General features: G+C 41.4%; 1 protein-coding gene across 2 annotated transcripts; it reads right to left on the bottom strand.

Annotated features, from left to right (window-relative positions):
- Positions 1-3,388: 3,388 nt before the first annotated feature.
- Positions 3,389-16,515, bottom strand: LOC120550592 (tumor necrosis factor receptor superfamily member 13B). Of its 2 annotated transcripts, none has more exons than XM_039787190.1 (5): positions 16,452-16,515; positions 9,762-9,896; positions 7,825-7,941; positions 5,778-6,059; positions 3,389-4,614 (listed from the first exon to the last, which is right to left on the bottom strand). In XM_039787190.1, the coding sequence occupies exons 2-5, from the start codon at positions 9,874-9,876 to the stop codon at positions 4,370-4,372; spliced, it is 759 nt and encodes a 252-aa protein (XP_039643124.1). In that variant the 5' UTR covers positions 9,877-9,896; positions 16,452-16,515; the 3' UTR covers positions 3,389-4,369. The 2 variants fall into 2 exon arrangements, with proteins under 2 accessions (XP_039643124.1, XP_039643125.1); XM_039787191.1 differs by lacking the exon at positions 16,452-16,515 and adding an exon at positions 14,441-14,474.
- Between the last annotated feature and the right edge of the window lie 1,376 nt (positions 16,516-17,891).

Genomic DNA, 17,891 nt, shown 5'->3' on the forward strand with positions numbered 1-17,891 from the left:
TATTTTATTTTTTTATTTTTTTTTGGCTAAATGCTTTCATTTATCCGGGGAAGGTTTACTTAATCACAAATGCTGTTCTTCACCGTGTTTTCACGTTCGCACCGCTGCATTTGTAATAGCACCAGAACGTGAACGGTACCGTACGCGGCGTCGCAGCCTTCCACAGGGATTCGAGGCTCTGCTTTTTAAAGAAAGCGCTTGACCTAAAACCGCAACTTCCTGGACACAAGCACACTTGTCTGACACACCCGCACTCCTCGAAATGACCAAATATTTCATAAGGATGGAAGTTGTCTTTATTATCCTTTTTTTTAAATTTTTGTTCAGAATGCAAAAAAAGAAAGCGGAGGGGGCGAAAAAAAACTTTGTGCAGAGAGACCGTTAATTCCATTTATTACTCGTGAGTTTGTAGTCAGTCAGATACCTATAGGAAACGTTGTCTTTAACAAGTAGTACGCAAAGGGTCGGTTGTTTTCTGCCTCTCATGCTGCTTCCCAACAGTCCCCGGGGGGAATAAGTGACGCCGTGAATATTATATTTTTCTACATGCTGTAATTAAATCGTCTTGTTTACGGTGTAGCGTTCTCCCTTAACTCTCGGCATTGTTCGCCTGCATCACTTTGCGCCGTCAATCGTGTTTTTTTTTTTTTCTTCTTTGTACACACAAAAGCAAAAAATAGTGCCGATAACGGTCACGGCAAGGTGCCACTTCATTTGAAGGGGTGGGCATAAGACTGCCATGACGCCGTCATAACCATGATGTGACGCCTGTCACGAACACGAGGGCGTCTTTTGAATGTTCCCGACTGCTGTCGTTAAGTGTCATTCGCTACATGAGGACACTTTTAACGCTAAGTAAGCATTGCTGGTTACACTTTACTTGAAGGTATCTACATAAGAGTGACATGACACGGTCATGAACGTGTCATAAAACATTATAAACCAGTCATAAACGTTTATGACCTAACACTTTCAGTAAGTGTCATTGGGTTTTTGTCATGACAAGTTAGGGTCAGGGTTCATGTGTCATGACAGTGCCATGTGTTCGTGACAGTGTCATGTCACTCTTATGTAGCTACCTTCTAGTAAAGTGTTACCGCATTGTTTGAGATGTTTGTGTCAGCGCAATGGCAGTTTAATGTCATGTCACACAACACATAAAGCTAAATAGTTTCTTAAACTTTGATAATTAGGCCCGCCATGACATATTTACGACTGTTTCAATACGGTTCACAAGGTTCAATGTCAAGTTGACATAATACAGCGATGCCAAACAATGCCAAACAATGCTAACTTTGCATTAAAAGTGTCAAAATGCAACGAGTGACACTTGATGTCAACATTCAGAAAGACTCCCTTCAATGTTCACGGCAGGTGTCATGTCACAGTTATGACCGTGTCGTGTCAGTCTTAAAGCACGCCCCTTCAAATACAGCGTTACCCAGTCAGGAAACTTCATTTTGGTTGTCTTTATTCATCTTGTTTAATTTGACAACATTTTGGCGCTACAGAGGCATATTTCTTCATGTTCGAGATATGTCGTCGTCATGCTGTTTCAGGTAAACGGCAACAACAAAAAAGAAATGAAAAATGGAGTAGGTGTAATGGGTCCGAAGCTCGATCCTGCAGTGTTAACCGTCGGCCGCATGTTGCTCTAATTCGGTGCGTGCGTGCGTGCGTGCGTGCGTGGGTACCTGTATATGCCCGAGAAAGGGAAAGAAAAAAAAAGCTCAGCGTAGATGTGTTTGTATTAAAATGTTGTTATTTTCACGTAAAGGGAGAAAAACATAAAGTGCGTGTGTGTTCCCGTTTGTATGCACGTGTGTCGTGCGTGTGTACCGTATGTTCGTGTACTGAATCAGTACTTGCATTCAGCATGCCGTCTGAGCTGGGCATCACAGTTTGATAGGATTTTTTTTTTTTTTTTTTATCCACATGTTGATGATGTATGTAAAAGTATACGTGTACAGTTTGTATGTAAAGAGACAAATGGCGAAACCTCAAAGTGGATTTTCTCCTTCTATATATCGCCGGATCCGGGCAACGGGGCTCGTTAATCGGAAGAAAACTTTGAACTTGACCCGGTCAATCATTCCACACACACACACACACACACACACACACAGACACACACACACACAGACACACACACACACACACACACACACACACACACACACACACACACACACACACACACGTAACTGCTGCAAGAACTGGACACAGTGATGGAAAAAAGACACTCAAAATAAAGAAAATCTATATCTGTTAACACCTTTGTGCCTCTTTATTTGTTGCCCTTGATCATTTAACACTTGTGTTGTCTTCCCGTCAACCATGCAACTTGTCGTCTCGGGTAAAAGATTTAAAATGACCTTTTTTTCTTTTTTTTTTGTTGCGATTTTTTTTCAGTTTTTGTCGCTTTTTTTTTTTTTCTGTGCTTTTTTTCACTACCACCGGATTCACTACTAACGTCAATTTTTTTTCTTCCACTAGTTTTCCACTCCATTTTGGACTTCATAATCAACAAGCCTCATTTATATGGAATTATACCTCATTTCTGATCTAGAAAAAAGCTGAAATTATGAATTATTTTTGACAAATGGACGAACGCCGTGCAACCATTAACGTAGCTCAAACACCCCGTTCGTGATTCGACTGCTCATAACTGTTATCCAAGATGGCGGCCGCATGTAAACGTTAACGCTACTGTCTTTATAATCTATCTTTTGTAATAAACTGTGTACACGTAGAAAGTTCTCAATGCTTCGGTTTACATGTAGGGACCCTCATTATGCTACCGTTGAAGTGCGGTGCTATTTTGAGCCTTGTTTGTGGTATAGAAATGGCGATTTACCCTCTGCCCCGAAAGCTAGCGTTAGCAGCTAACCGCTGGTTTGCGGTAGCTAGTTTCAAGCTAGAGACCCATTCGATTAGCATGAAAACATGTCCCAGAGAACAGTAGACTCGGTACACGTATTTTATTAACCCCTAGGTTCATTTTGTGCCAGAATTGTCCTTTAACTTCACTTGCCGAGGACAACATGAGGGTTAATGAGATTTTGTTTTGTAAATGTACAGTTTTTTAGATTTTTGGGGGCTTTTTCCGCCTTTATTTGATAGGACAGCTAGGTGAGAAAGGGGAGAGAGCGAGGGGGGGAGACACGCAGGAAATCATCACAGGTCGGACCTCTGCGTCGAGGCCTAAACCTCTCAGTATATGTGAACCTGCTCTACCCACCCGGCCACGTAAATGTACACTATTTGCTAATATTTAATGGAATATTGCTGATTGAACATACTATTATCTAGAATTGAACTGTGTCTGCAGACGCACTTTAAAAATGGATGACGATTTGAACACTTTCGAACAGCTTCTCTCCAGATGTTTCTGATATCAATGATGATTTTTATTTTTTTTATTAGTGGTACAAGAAGATTCTCAATCGTAATACAAACAGTCACCCCACAAATATATACTTCACAGTATCACACAAAATTGACATACATACATTGTACGCATGTTGTGCCAGTACTTGCACATGTACATTTCTATACTTGAAGCCCAAACAGAGGAATCAGTAGGACTTCAACATTTCTCCCAGTGGTTGTATAAAAAAAAACACCCTTAACTGATTTTTGTCAGGAAAACTACAGCTGCAAAGATTAATCAATAAGTTGTCCGCCAACTAATTTGATAATCGGGTTGAGTCTCTTTTTATGTGAAAAAGGCCCAAATTATCCGATTCCAGATTCTTAAATGTGAATATTTTATCCTCTGTGACAGTAAACGGAATATTTTTGGAGTTGTGTGTTACTTGGGCATTGGAAACCACTGATTGACTTTTTTAAAACCATTTTCTGACATTTTATAGACCAAACAACTAATCCAGAAAATAATAATAATCGACCGATTAGTAGACAATGAAATGAAATGTAACTGTAGTTGGCAGATTATAAATTCTCCTCCGCTGATACCTGCACTAGACTACCCCAAGTAATGTTATGGGTGGTGTGGTTCACTTGTTTTGGTTGAAAAGTAATCTGGAGAGCAGGGGTCATGAACTTAAGACATGCAAGTCGCGTCTTCCTGTAACTACAGGTTACTGAAATGATGTCCTATGGAAATGTGAGCGGACATGCCAAGATGACGGTTGGCAATCGGTGTCAGGTGAGGTTGATGGGGGTCGTAGATGAGCGTGCAACCCTTTTAACTCCCTATTTGTTTTATCAGTTTCACAATCTATCACACTGCGGTGATGTTATCTCACAGTCTGATTAAACAATCAAATACGCTGACAATCTTCTCCTATGACCTGGGGACACATTTGGACATTCCAGTTGTCCCCGTGGGACAGCTAAATGAGCCTCATCCAACTGCCGCCTCCTCCAGCACCTCCAGTCCAGAGATGTGTAGGTTCTCCTCAGCCCGGACAGGCCCTCTATGGAGGAAGGGCTGCTGGTAGAATGAGAAGGGGGCTCTCAGCGGCCTGTCGTTGCCCTGGCCCAGTGCTTTCAGATCAGGGAAACAGTGGACACATACGCAGGTCTCGGTAGGAATGGAGTCATATGACGGCTCACGGTCTCTGGTGCGGTTTGAATTTGTTACAAAATCTGTGGAAAGATGGAGAGGGTAGAGGGCACACATTGGAGAAAAATGCCATGATATATTTAAACTGCAATTTAGAAAACACAAGTTTTGAAATACAAGAAATTAATGGAAAAAGGTTTCTCTGAAGAAGAATGGCTACACTGTCTATACTAGTGTGTTTACATGTACAGCAGTAACCGGGGCACGTTCTTACCCCGGTTAAGTAAATAACCGGGATATGCTAGTTTTTTTTTCTCCGAATACATGAGCAGGGAAGAATGAGAGGAGTGACTCTACCTCCGGTACAGTAGGTGGTGCTCGGCCAACATACAACTCGTCAGAATAGGGCTTAAATCTTCAGGTTGAGCTTTGTCAAAATCACAACAAAAGAAAATCTGTGCCTCCTCGTCCGTCTAGACTTGGGTCTTCTTGATAGTACCTCAGTAGGTTTAAAGGTTTAAAGCTTGTTGCTTCCAACTGCTCTCTTGTATTTCCGAGTCATAAACCTCTGCTGCGGAGTGGGGAGGGGAAGTTATAACCTACAGAGCGTGCGCAGACGCGTAACCCCAGCTTACCCCGGTTAAGATCTAAGTATTCCGTGGTGGCAGGCGCGACAATGTAAACTATTGTATAGAAATGGGAACCATATGTCGTGGTCACAGCACGACTACGGTAGCGAGTAGTATGAAATGCCGAAAATCCGCGTAAGGAGGTTGGTTGGGGTGGTGGATGGGTCAAACTATTCCGGACCCGCGTGTTAGGCGTCCTTTCCCCGTTGTTTTTTTTTCCTAAACCCAACTTACGCCATCCAGTCTTCCGGCTTGTGAGGCGTCCTCCCCCGGGGTGTGGCGTTTGCTTTCCCCGTTAATCTCCCTATAGACCATTTCGTGCTGGCCACCACGAAAAAAATGGCAAAAACGTCCCTGTGAACATGTATCAATAGATTAAAAATAACGTGACCATTTCACGTACTGCCGTGAGACTGTTGGATGTAAACATGCACGAATACCTCGGTTACTAAAGGACTTACTAGGTCTGTTAGCCGGGGTAAGAGAAGTGTTTACGTGGCATTTGAGAAACCTGGGTATTGCCTTAACCTGACTATAATCAGGTTTTTAAACTGCATGTAAACGCACCGATTGATTGCAGTGATTTGTAGCCTTTGATGTATCCATACCGCACTAACCTTTGGACCTCTGCCTTCGTTTGCGACTAACGTCTTGGCCCTGCGGACCAGCGGTGTTGTTTGTTTGAGGTTTTCTCTTTTCGCTTAGTAGACTATTACCGAGGTTGTAAGCTAGAGAATAGCAGACGCCCAGCAGGGAGTACAGCAGGATGGTGGAGTCTTCCAGGGCTGTCAGCCCTGAGATCCCTCTGGAATTTGGCACGTGTGAGGTAACTTCAACCAGGAGCTTTTTGGTAGTCACAGGAGGTGTCGGAGCTCGGGGGGTAGATGGGAGGGATACTTCTGAAAGACCAAGACAAAACTGTATGGTGACAAGCATTGTTTGGGCATTTTATTCCTTAATGGGCAGCTGATAGTAAATAAATGACAGGAAACGCAGTATACCCACTAAGAAAGTGCCAGGATTTCCATATACCCACAAAGAAATGCCCAACAACATACTTTCCATTATAGTTTTGATATATTTTGAATTGTCATGTGTTTTACTTTCTCCACATAGGCTAAATAAAGGTATTAACACCATAAATTGGTGCATAAAAGTGTATCAGAATACAGGAAATGAAGTCGTCGATGCTCAAAACTTCCCTGGGGGAGGACACCCAGACCCCCCACTATGATATCCCCCCCCCCACCTCCCCCAAAGGCAGATTCTGGCCAATATCCCCCCCACCTCCCCGAAGGCAGATTCTGGCCTCTATATATATATATATATATATATATATATATATATATATATATATATTTTTTTTTTTATATATACACACACACACACACAGTACAGTATACCAACTACAATACATTAGACTACACCACTGTTTTCTAGCTATAGCTTATGTCTTTGGCAGTCCCTCCAGAAAAACGTGATTATGTGATTGCCTAATTCAATGCATAATCAGCCAAAGTTCCGCATATTTATTGCATGATTTCTTAATCCCCGCATTTTCGTTGCAAAAAAGTCACATATATCTTAGCAGAAAGTTGACAAATGTTGCGTTCGCTTCACACAAGAGCTGCCAAAACGTTATGAAGTGACGTAATTATGCGACGTGAACATCATCGAAAAGCAGGGTGTCACTTTTTTTCTCTCTTTTTCATCAAACCGCAGTTTTTGCAAGTTCCCGCAATTTCATCGCATAAAATTGCATAAATATCCCGCATATTCCATTGCATTTTTTAAGAAAACGTGCAGCATAATCAAGGATTTTTGCCTGCAACAATCACAAAAAAGACCTAATTTTTCTGGAAGGACTGATTTGGGTGAGCTTGTTAGCTAGCTGCTCACCTTCCGAAAAGTCAAATCCGGATCAACAGAAGTACATTTCTAGCTTCCGCTCTCTGTGTGTTGCCGTTCCCCCGACAACAACAACAAAGCTACATGCTGAAAATGGTAAGTTTTGAAGGAAATTTGGACCGCGCAACAAGGCAGGCCTTCTTTCAGGGAATGATGGTAAAGATTTACAAAGAATATGATTAAGGCATTTCCTCTCTAACTGGGGCGTTTTGGGAACGATTGGTGGGGATTGCTGTGGATGAAGCACTCGCGGCGATACACTGGTAAGAGCAAATGGCGTTTAAGTATCCAGCTAATTGAAATAGCTCACATATTGTGTGAACAGTTAACTTAATTTAATATTGTATGTGGTGTTTTCTTTAGCGGGGTGCAAATGTTCCACCAAACCAAGTTCCCTTTTTAGAAACTACTTTGCAGAGCCACCGTCACTCCGTCTGGAGCTTAGCGCCGTTCAAGACGATTGTGATTGGTTTAAAGAAATGCAAAACAACCCAGAGCGGTTTTTCTTCTATTATCCCAGAATGTATGTGTGGTGTAGCCAGACCTTACTCCACAGCGCTGTGATCAGGCAATGCGAGACTACTGCGATCGGTATTCATTTGTAGTTAGTTTGAGTTTGAGTTCCTTTCTTGACCTCAACTCGTGCTTTGAACACTTGGTCCACTGAGGCCTAGCTCGACAGTAATGCCTCCAGAAAACCGAGATAGTCAGTAAATAACTGAAGCTGTAGTCCAGGCCAGCGGGGTCAGTACTCACTCTGGCAGTGCTGGGAGCATTCTGGTGGATGACTGCCACAAATCTTAGCGCACCTCACACATATCTTCAGCAGCCTATCGTAGTAGTGGCCAAGCAGTGCTTTACAATGTGCAGACTCTAAAGAAGGAGAAGGAGATATAATAAACTGAATGTACTTCTGTCCTGTCCATATAGCATTTAAATATATATATTTATTGTTCTAAAAAGTAATTCTGGTAATTTCCAATGCTAGAAGTATTTCAAGTGAAAAGTAAAAGTGCAAAAGATCCACACATTTTAGAAATGGGAAACGATCCAAACAGATCTGTCAATCAACTAAGTGTTGAATCTGCTAATCATTTCAGCTGGACTTGTAGGTCTGTATATTGTTGGGTGGCTTAATTTATAATAAAACATCATATTTTATAAATTACATGTGTTTTGTTTGCAAAACTCCTAACAGCCAGATGAATGTAGTGGAGTAAAAAGTACAATATTTCTCTCTGAAATGTAGCGGAGTAGAAGTAGAAAGTGGCATGAAAAGAAAAGACTCAAGTGAAGTACAAGAACCTGAAATGTGTCCTTAAGTACAGTACTTGAGCAAATGTACTTAGTTACATTCCACCACTGTATATACCCAGGTTCTATCAATGGTCAAAGCCTACAAAGTGCCATAATAAAAGGGTACATTTAGGTATTTTTCAACCCAGACCCTATTCTCCCATGCATTGGTGTCTAAGTGACTAATGAGGAATAGAATACAAACATCTTTGAAATTGGTCCAGTATTGAGTGAGAAAGCTGTGTGTGCACCGTCAATTGCCGTCCACTTAAAGTGCTGTTTCTGTCACTGACAGGCTCAGGTAGGTATTTTACAACATTCCAACATCATGGAAAGGAACCCTACAGAGAGAGAGTAAAATCCTTTTTGTTTTAACCAGAAACCGCCCTCTAATCGCCAAACCCACCAGACTCCATTTAAATGAACTATACTTTTACTTTTACGATGATTAAACTACCGTTTATTGCAATGGAGTCTGGTGGATTTGGCGATAGCAATTTCGGGACTGTTTCATGTTAACAAAAAAGTCGTCTTATTCTTGAACAAAAAAAAAAGGTCTATCTCTGAAGGGATCATTTTCCATAACGTTAAAACCAAATAATCTAAGCATGTCGGTGGCAAAAACAGCCCCTTTAAGATGACATACAGTACACTGAAGTTGCACAATTGCCCATTAACGCTACATTGCAGCTTGTTTTGCCGACTGCAGCGGCCTTGCTTAATACTAGACCAATTTAAAAACAAATTGTTCCCATCAGTCACTTAGACACAAAAAAAACATGAGAAAATAGGGTCCAGGTTGAAAAATGTGGAAGTTACCCTTTAAATGTGAGGAAAATGTTCCTGGCACAACCAATGGATTCATGTATTCCTGAACCTCTGACCTACTGTGTGTGTGTGTGTGTGTGTGTGTGTGTGTGTGTGTGTGTGTGTGTGTGTGTGTGTGTGTGTGTGTGTGTGTGTGTGTGTGTGTGTGTGTGTGTGTGTGTGTGTGTGTGTGTGTGTGTGTGTGTGTTCTTGTTTAACTATATTCGTGGGGTCCAAAAACCGGAGATACACTATACTTGTGGGGTCCCGACAGCTTTGTGGGGCCAAAATGAACCCCACAACTTTAAAGGGCTGTTTGAGGGTTAAGACTTGGTTTTAGGATTAGGGATAGAATTAGGTTATGGTTAGGGTTAGGGTAAGGGTTAAGGTTAGGCATTTAGTTGTGATGGTTAAAGTTAGGGTAAGGGGCTATATGCATTATGTCAATGATGGGTCCCCACAAAGAGTGAAAAACGCATTGTGTGTGTGTGTGTGTGTGTGTGTGTGTGTGTGTGTGTGTGTGTGTGTGTGTGTGTGTGTGTGTGTGTGTGTGTGTGTGTGTGTGTGTGTGTGTGTGTGTGTGTACTCACCACAGTAACTGGTGCATTTGGGGATGACATGTGGTTTGTTGCATTGTGTTTGACAACCAATACATCCTTTGAGCAAACCATCCCAGTATTGACCCCCACGGCAGCTTCCAGCCATCAGGCCTGATGACCCTCCCGCTGACAAACACACAAAGGTACATACACAGAAAGATAAGTAAAGAGGAACTAGCAGTGGGCACTGCAGCGATGTGTATCTTGTTGATATAATAATGTTGGTGTCCTAATGTTGGGAAATCTTAGTTCAGTGAATTTGAAGTCTTAACTGTGTTTTTATACTGCAGTGTTCTTAAATTTAATATTCTCTTAAATTTTGTTCACAAAGTATAGGCTATTAAATTTCTTTTACAAAAGGTCTTCAATTATTTATTGTCATTTCGTAGGATTAAATTTTTTAGCATGAAGGTGTGTCAGCCCAGGTCAGACATAGACACACAGATTAGACACAATTTTGCCAACAGCACACGTAGGCCTACTGCTCACAACATAATGGGGTATCTCAGTTAATATTAATGAATGTTCTTTGTATGTAGCCTGCATATCTAAGAAATAATATTAAAAGAAATTGAGTGAGTTTTGTGTGCGACCGACTTTATTTTTCAGAATTAAAGCACTCTTTTGGAAAACACACCCACTGAACTTGGACTTGAACCTTTGTGAAAAAGTGTTTTTTTAATTGCATGGCACTAAATATAACTAAATATTTCAAACTGCTGCCACAGGCTTGAACTAAAGTTATGGTAACACTTTACGGGAAGGGTACATGAATTATGAATTCATCCATGAATAAATTCATGATTTGTGCATTACTTCATTCCTTTATATCTTATGAATCATCAGGAATCGACACTTCACACACACAAACACACACACACATTGCTAAAATCATACGCTGGATTCTTTATTAGTCTTTCTACATGGGTTTAGTTAATGGTCGGGCTATGAGAAGACCACGTCGGCTATGTAATCGCAGACAACCGGGATCATTTCATAGTGGTTGGTGTAAACCGGGACATTTTAGCGTCCCGACTCCCGACTCAGGACACGCAAATCTAAAATTGGGACATCTGGTCACCCTGATGTTATACAACGGGTACTGTTTCTGTCATTGTTTTTATTTATGCTCTTGACCATGGAGTGTGCGCGGTGAGCGCGCGACAAATGGATGTATAATAATAACGGCGCAACATGGTGTTTTACTATACTATAAATCCATGGACATGGTGCGCAAGCTCTGGCCCTAAACATCCAAGCTCGGGCGCGAATCAACCAGTTGTCTGCAAATAAAACAAAACGCCTCGCACCGTGCTACTAACGAGCTTACGTTAGCTCGTTGGCTAGAATGGGCGAGTGTCTGACTGTCTGAAGGTCTGGCCCGGGATGCGGACAAGTTAGCAGACGAGGCTAGTGTTAGGTTATAAAAAGTTAAACCATTGGTGATGTCTGATAAAAAATATACTTTTAGTTAAATGAACACTGAATCAATACCGATTTCATCAAACCACACCTAATCAGCATTGGTCTGGCTCACACCTACTCTAGCTTCTAAAGAATTAATCAGGTCATGTCTGACATTTAGCATATGAAGAAGACTCATTGTCCACACAGGAAAGGTAACTATTGTTACTGCTTTTGGGAAGCCACCCCCTGTTGGGCCAGACTTGTTTAGAACAAAGAAAATGTGTATCTCTGTAAACTTGAATATAATCAGCACTACCATGATAAATGACCTTTGTCTGTGAACTGGAGCAAACTGGAAATCAGAGGTGTGTCCTTAACCTGAGGGACATATAATTCGGATCCGGAGAGAGATTCGGGACTTCAATCTGTGACCCCGCAAGGGAAGCGAGTTGAAGTCCGCTATTTACAGCGTATTGTTTTGTCATGTCGCGTGGCTGCAATCTGTGTCCCCACAAGGGGAAGCATGTCTGCAGTCTGCTGCTGGCAGTGTTTTATGTTTGATTGTGTTTTGACTGTCGTTTTTCATCGTGTTGTTTTATTAAACCTTTTGCTTAACTTTCAATTCGACCCCAGCCTCTCCTTCGTCCTCAGAAATCTAAGTGACACGTCTTTCAGAATTTTCTTAACACTAGCGCACGGCAATGGGGCCGAGGTTAGCACAACAAGCATGCACACACGTGGTACGCTCCATAGGGTTTGTCACATAGTGGCCCCGTGCGCTGACGTGTGCAAGTGGCACGGTAACTGGCCAGTGAAATGATGATCATTGTAGCGTTTCAAGCGGGCTCTAAATCCAACACAACTAAGCCACACAGCCAACGGACGGGACGCAGCGCTCCACAAAATAAACAAAATATTGCATACTTATCGCAACGCTTTCGATATAATGTTGAGCATTGTGATATCGCGATAACGACAGGCCCGGATTGGCTAATCGGGAGCACCGGGAAAATTCCCGGTGGGCCGGTCTGTTTTTTTGGCCGCGAGGGCCGTTGTTGTCATGGCACTGGGTTGAAATATGGATGCTGTCCCTAGGCTGCCTGCACTCGCAGCAGCCCCACTTTTTTATTTATTATTTTACCGCAGTCCCACTCTTTTTATTTATTATTTTACCGCAGTCCCACTCTTTTTTTATTTAATATTTTCTCGCAGAGTGCAGCCTGCAGGATAATGATGACGTGATTATCTTTTGACTCCCTGGCCCCGCCCCCGACATGGCACCTTGCAAGTTGCTCAAAATAAAAAAAGTCAGATAAAAATGGATAACAGGAAGCGCAAAGGCGGCGCTGAAAAGACCAGAATAAAAAAGAAGAAAGCTTTGGAAACTGACGCGGCCAAATGTTCTAAGCTGAGCACATTTTTCCTCAAAAAAACAAATGAAGACGACGAGGACGGTAAGTAAGCTAACGTTAGGAGCAGTGCAAGATGCTAGCGACCGTGCAAAACAACGTTGTCTGCAAATCACCGTTCATGTATCAAACTTTTTCTTGTAGCTCTTCAGCAGCAGCCACCTCTAGTCCGGTTTGCGGCTAACAGTGAAGAGCAAGGCCCGGTAACGTTACCAAGCTCCAGTAATGAGCCCAGCACACCAGAATGGGCAGGTAGGATTGTCATTCAGAATAACTAATAGTAATGAAGAGCCCTGCTCAATGAAAAATGCCCTGAGATAATTAATGACACCTGATGATTCAGCAATACATTAATGAAACTGACTTGACTTGATTTGAAAGCTTTGTAAAAAGGGGATATTTGTGGTGAGAAATAAATGTAAAAAATTTCATTTAGTGTCAGAAACATAGCCAGGACCCAGACTATAATGCTCTCACTGTGAAAGACACAGGTAAGCTGCTGTTGTACCATAGTGTGTGAATAAGCAAACATTATCACTGAAAGAAATGCTTTTCTTACGTAGTATCTTACTTGTTGCCAGTTCAAATATCTAAATATTCTTAATTCAAGATACATTTACTAGACAAGTGAAATGGCATAAGAAATTGTCTTGTTTTCTGAAAAAAAAAAAAGTGAAGTGATTGTTTTTTTGTTGTTGCTTAATTAAAACAAGCTAAATCTAAAACTATTATTTTTCTTACCCCATTGGCAGATAATGTAGCTTGTTTTAAGCAAAGAATCATTCATCATTCATTCATACTTGTTTAGCAGAGATGGCAAAAGTACTCACTTCCCGTACTTAAGTAGAAGTACAGATACTTGTGTTAAAAAATACTCTGGTAAAAGTAGAAGTACTGATTTAACTTCTTTACTTAAGTAAAAGTAACAAAGTACAGGCTTTGAAATGTACTTAAAGTATAAAAGTAAAAGTAGCCTTGCGAATGACAACCACTTTTTATGCAAAGCTACCTGGACCACACACGTTACAAGATATGAGATGTGAGTAGCAAGATATGAATTCAATGATCCAGTTTCTCTTTTTTAATCGTCCCCTTAACATTTAAAGGAATCGACATGCATGTGTGTGTGCTCAAATATAGAAAGAAAATAAAGGATACAATATGAATTACTAAACATAGATTAATTAAGAAGTTCCCCATACTTTTAGAGTTACACAGCACATTGGCCAGGAGTCATACTTGACGCCTCCTAGCCTATCTCAAACATCTCTCTCAGATAAGGCCAGGGATGATTGGGAATGTCTTGCTGCTTGTCTGCCTAATCTCTGGGATCTCTGTTTTCTTCATTTTCAATCATGTCGCCGTCCATACTACTAGTGCTAACGTTACCACCATCATGTTGCAATTATTTGCCGCAAATGAATGCAGAATGCGGCCGAATCTGTCGAGTCGTCTTGTAGTGGTGCGTTACATGCAACGTAGCCTACAGTATATTCCCATCCAATTAGATTGAATTCGGTATTGATCACGTGATAAATAATAACGGTAACTCCAGTGAAATTATTTGAAATTTGCTAGTGAGGACTAGATTAGGACCGTATTTAAAGCTGATGCTGGTTTCAAACTTCGCCCCCCCCCCCAAACCCCCCAGGTGTGTCTGTAAAACACGGACAGAGACAACTTCTTTCTTTTGATGCTTGAGAATGACGTTGCGTGTAGCAACGTGAAACCTAGCTAACAGGTGAAGAACACAAACAACTAAATCACTAGCTAACCTACTTTAACTGTGCAGGAACTATAGACCAATACAACAACAGGCTTAAATGAACTGACAACATAAGTTATACGACTTACAGTTCTCAAGGACGCACACACACCATCTCAACTGATTATCCTCCGGACAGCAGATTCTCTTTCTTTTTTTCTCACTTTTTTTTCCTGTGTGGCGCACGCGCCCGCTCGCGGTTTGAGGCGCGTGTCCGCGCTATTCTCCGACATTACGACCTCTTGTACAAAACTAAAGTAACGAGCCAATTTTTAAAATGTAAGGAGTAGAAAGTACCGATATTCGTGTTAAAATGTAAGGAGTAAAAGTAAAAAGTCGCCACAAAAAAAAAATAGTAAAGTAAAGTAGAAATATCCGAAAAATCTACTTAAGTAGGCTACAGTAACGAAGTATTTGTACTTCGTTACTTCCCATCTGTGTTGTTTAGTAAATGCATCTTGATGTAAGATTTTTTTATATATATATATATATATATATTTGGACTGGAAACGAGACAAAAATACGTAAGTAAGAAAAGCTTCTTTTTTTGCAGTGATCACATTAGTTACAATATAACAACTTTCTATGCCCAAGTGTTACTAGTGACCCATTATGTGTTCACTGTGAAGCAAAACTTAGGCTACTGTTTTTGCACTGAATTGGAAATTATATTTTTCAAAAATACAATGAATTACAAGGCTGTAGAGAACAGTGCGCCTATTGCAGACTTATATTCTGAGGTTTTAATTACATTTTAATATAGTCAGTCGTGAACTAAAGTGGGCCGGTCTAAGGCATGAAACTCCAGGGCTGAAAATGAGTCCCAATCCGGCCCTGGATAACGATATTGAGTCGATTATATCATGCAGCCCTAGTCTGCACTAGCACCAGTGAAACCCTGTGTTTTGATGGACACTGGGACTGTGGAAGGTCTTTTTATGCCTTTGCTTTCCTTTGGTTTGCAATCCTTGTAAAGCATGCACAAGAGCCCAGTGACTGAAAGATTAGGGGGCCATCAACAACATGCCAGGCTTCCAAACTTCCATCCTTTCAGAACTCATGTCTTTATTCGCAACCACAGTCCTCTTCGCTCCGTTGACCACTGAGTCGGTGGACTGTGAAAGACACAAGATTTAACCCTCCTCCGCCCTCCACTGCTGTGTACTACAGTGTATTTGTCACACCCGGATAATCAGCACTCAGTGTCTTACTCACGCCCCCTTCAGATTCCATGTAAAGTTAGTACAATGTGTATTTATCACAAACACATAGTTGATGTTTGCCAATATCAAAACAGAAGTGCATTATTTCCATACAAACCAAACTCATTACTTAGAGTTAGCTGTCTTCTTTTTTCATGTATTTATCTATTTTTGTGCTTCCTTATTGAGTTTTGTTGTTGCCCTTTTTACCATTTTTGAAGTTTGTTGAAGTGTGTGTGTGTGTGTGTGTGTGTGTGTGTGTGTGTGTGTGTGTGTGTGTGTGTGTGTGTGTGTGTGTGTGTGTGTGTGTGCGCGAATGTAATTGGAGACAGGACTGCGTTCACAGCAAAGTGAAGACGTTTCTGGTGATCAGAGAGCTCGCTATGAGCCGCAGAGCTGTCACAAGTATAGTATGGTAGAAAGTGTGGCAACGCTGGCTGAAGTTGAGGGTTCAAATCTTACCTGGACCACAAATAGTGACACCCCTCCCCCCCCTCCGCCACATTCTGAAAACACAACATTCAGTTTGCTGATGTGACCAAGTATGGGATTAAAAACGATTAGGAGTGGGTATCACCAATGATTTCACAAATAGATTCCGATTCCAAAGGTCCCGATTCAGTTACATTCCCCATTCAGTATTAAACTAGTATTAAATTTCAGTTACAATGCCAATTTTTCTTGCATACAAGAGATTCTAAGAGAACTTGTGCTGTCAATGTTTACATTACGAATTGAAATCCAGTCACCACGTCCATGGTGGAAATGCATAACTTAAAAGATCGATTCTGTGATTGTATTAATCAATTTTAGATCACTCAAACAAAGATAGACTTCAATTGGAGAATGGATTATTTTAAACCCATCTCTAAATACATTATTAAGAGCGGCCACTCACCTGGCGAGATGAAGAAGCGGTGGGGGACTCCTCGGTTTGAAGACCAGAGTGAGATGGACCTGTGTTTCAGCAATGGAAGCTCATTTGGGTACCAGCTCTCTGCCTGACCTGGGACTTCCCCCCCCCGTGTGTGAAATGTGTGCCCTCCCATCCAAACACACACACACACACACACACAGAGACCAATGCCAGTGCCTTTAAAATTTCCCCCATGAACAGCAGATGTTCAGTAATTAGGACATTTTGACAATAATCAACAGAAAATGTACCAAAAACCTATTTCTACCAATGGACATAAATATCTACAAAAATATATAAAGTTCTGGCACGTTTCATGGGCCCTTGTGAGTTAAAGGTACAATATGTAACTTTTCTGCATTAACATGTCTAAAAACGACCATACCTATGTTATGAATTTTTTTGAGTTGTGTAGTTACACTATCCCAAATGTTTCCACCAAATGGCAAACCCAGAGAAATCTGTCATTTTATTTTCAGACACATCACGTTTCATTTAGTCGCCCGTCAGTGGCGTCATATAACCTTTCACCATCTAGTTACTTGTAACTTCAATCAAAACACGGTCACCCAGATGCTACGTTCGAGAGTAATTGTAAATCATACCATGTCACAGAAAAAGATACTGGTAACACTGCTTTTTCTGCCAAAAGGCATCATTTTGTGATTATTACATGCCACTTTGCAACACAGTAATACAGCAGAGACCTTATTTATTGAAACCTATCAATATTAATCCAGCTTAATGTTACTACAATGTATGTGCTGGTTGACAATTAGCTAATGTTAATGCTTGGTTGATAACATTATAGGGTTACTCAATCGTTCAGCACGCTAATAAAGTTATTAGTAGTAGGGCTATGATTGTTTTGACCATGGATAAAAGCAGCATTGCGCTAACCCACAAATACGTTCACTAGTAACGTTAACGTAGATAGACGATTAATCTAATGCTAATTTAGCCAGCTAGCACACCCCGCTCTGCCTGCCTCACTCCCCCGGCATAAAGAGACTTCATTCTGGATGATAGCTGACAACACAGCCGGGACATGTAGCAATAGCTGGTTACCGTTTGCCCCAGCTGGTGCCGGGAGCTTATGACTCTAACGGCAGTTTAATGAAGCGTCGGAAAACAGAGAATAGCAGACCCAGGCATCCTAGTCACAACATCGGCCATCCATAATGTTAGCTACCTGTGTTTGTACCGAAAATCTCCTCCCTGCCGAATTTCTCCCCCCTTCGCGTTTAGCTGTCTATACAGTTAGCTAGCTAAATTAACCCGACAAAAGGTGGGTTAAGCACCAAAACGAATAGTTAAGATTACAGAAAAGTGAAGGGGGAGATTGGGCAGCTGGGAAATGTTCTCCTGCTGCTGACAACGGCAATAGAACATCCTTGCCATCCTGGAGATTCCCCCTGCAAT

This window comes from Perca fluviatilis, chromosome 21, assembly GCF_010015445.1.
Source record: "Perca fluviatilis chromosome 21, GENO_Pfluv_1.0, whole genome shotgun sequence".
NCBI lineage: Eukaryota > Metazoa > Chordata > Actinopteri > Perciformes > Percidae > Perca > Perca fluviatilis.

Coding starts and splice junctions, on each gene's coding strand:
- LOC120550592 (XM_039787190.1), bottom strand. CDS start 9,876: ATGGCTGGAAGCTGCCGTGGGGGTCAATACTGGGATGGTTTGCTCAAA. Junction 7,942..9,761: donor CAAATGCACCAGTTACTGTG/GTGAGTACACAC, acceptor CTCCTTCTTTAG/AGTCTGCACATTGTAAAGCA. Junction 6,060..7,824: donor ATGCTCCCAGCACTGCCAGA/GTGAGTACTGAC, acceptor TTGGTCTTTCAG/AAGTATCCCTCCCATCTACC.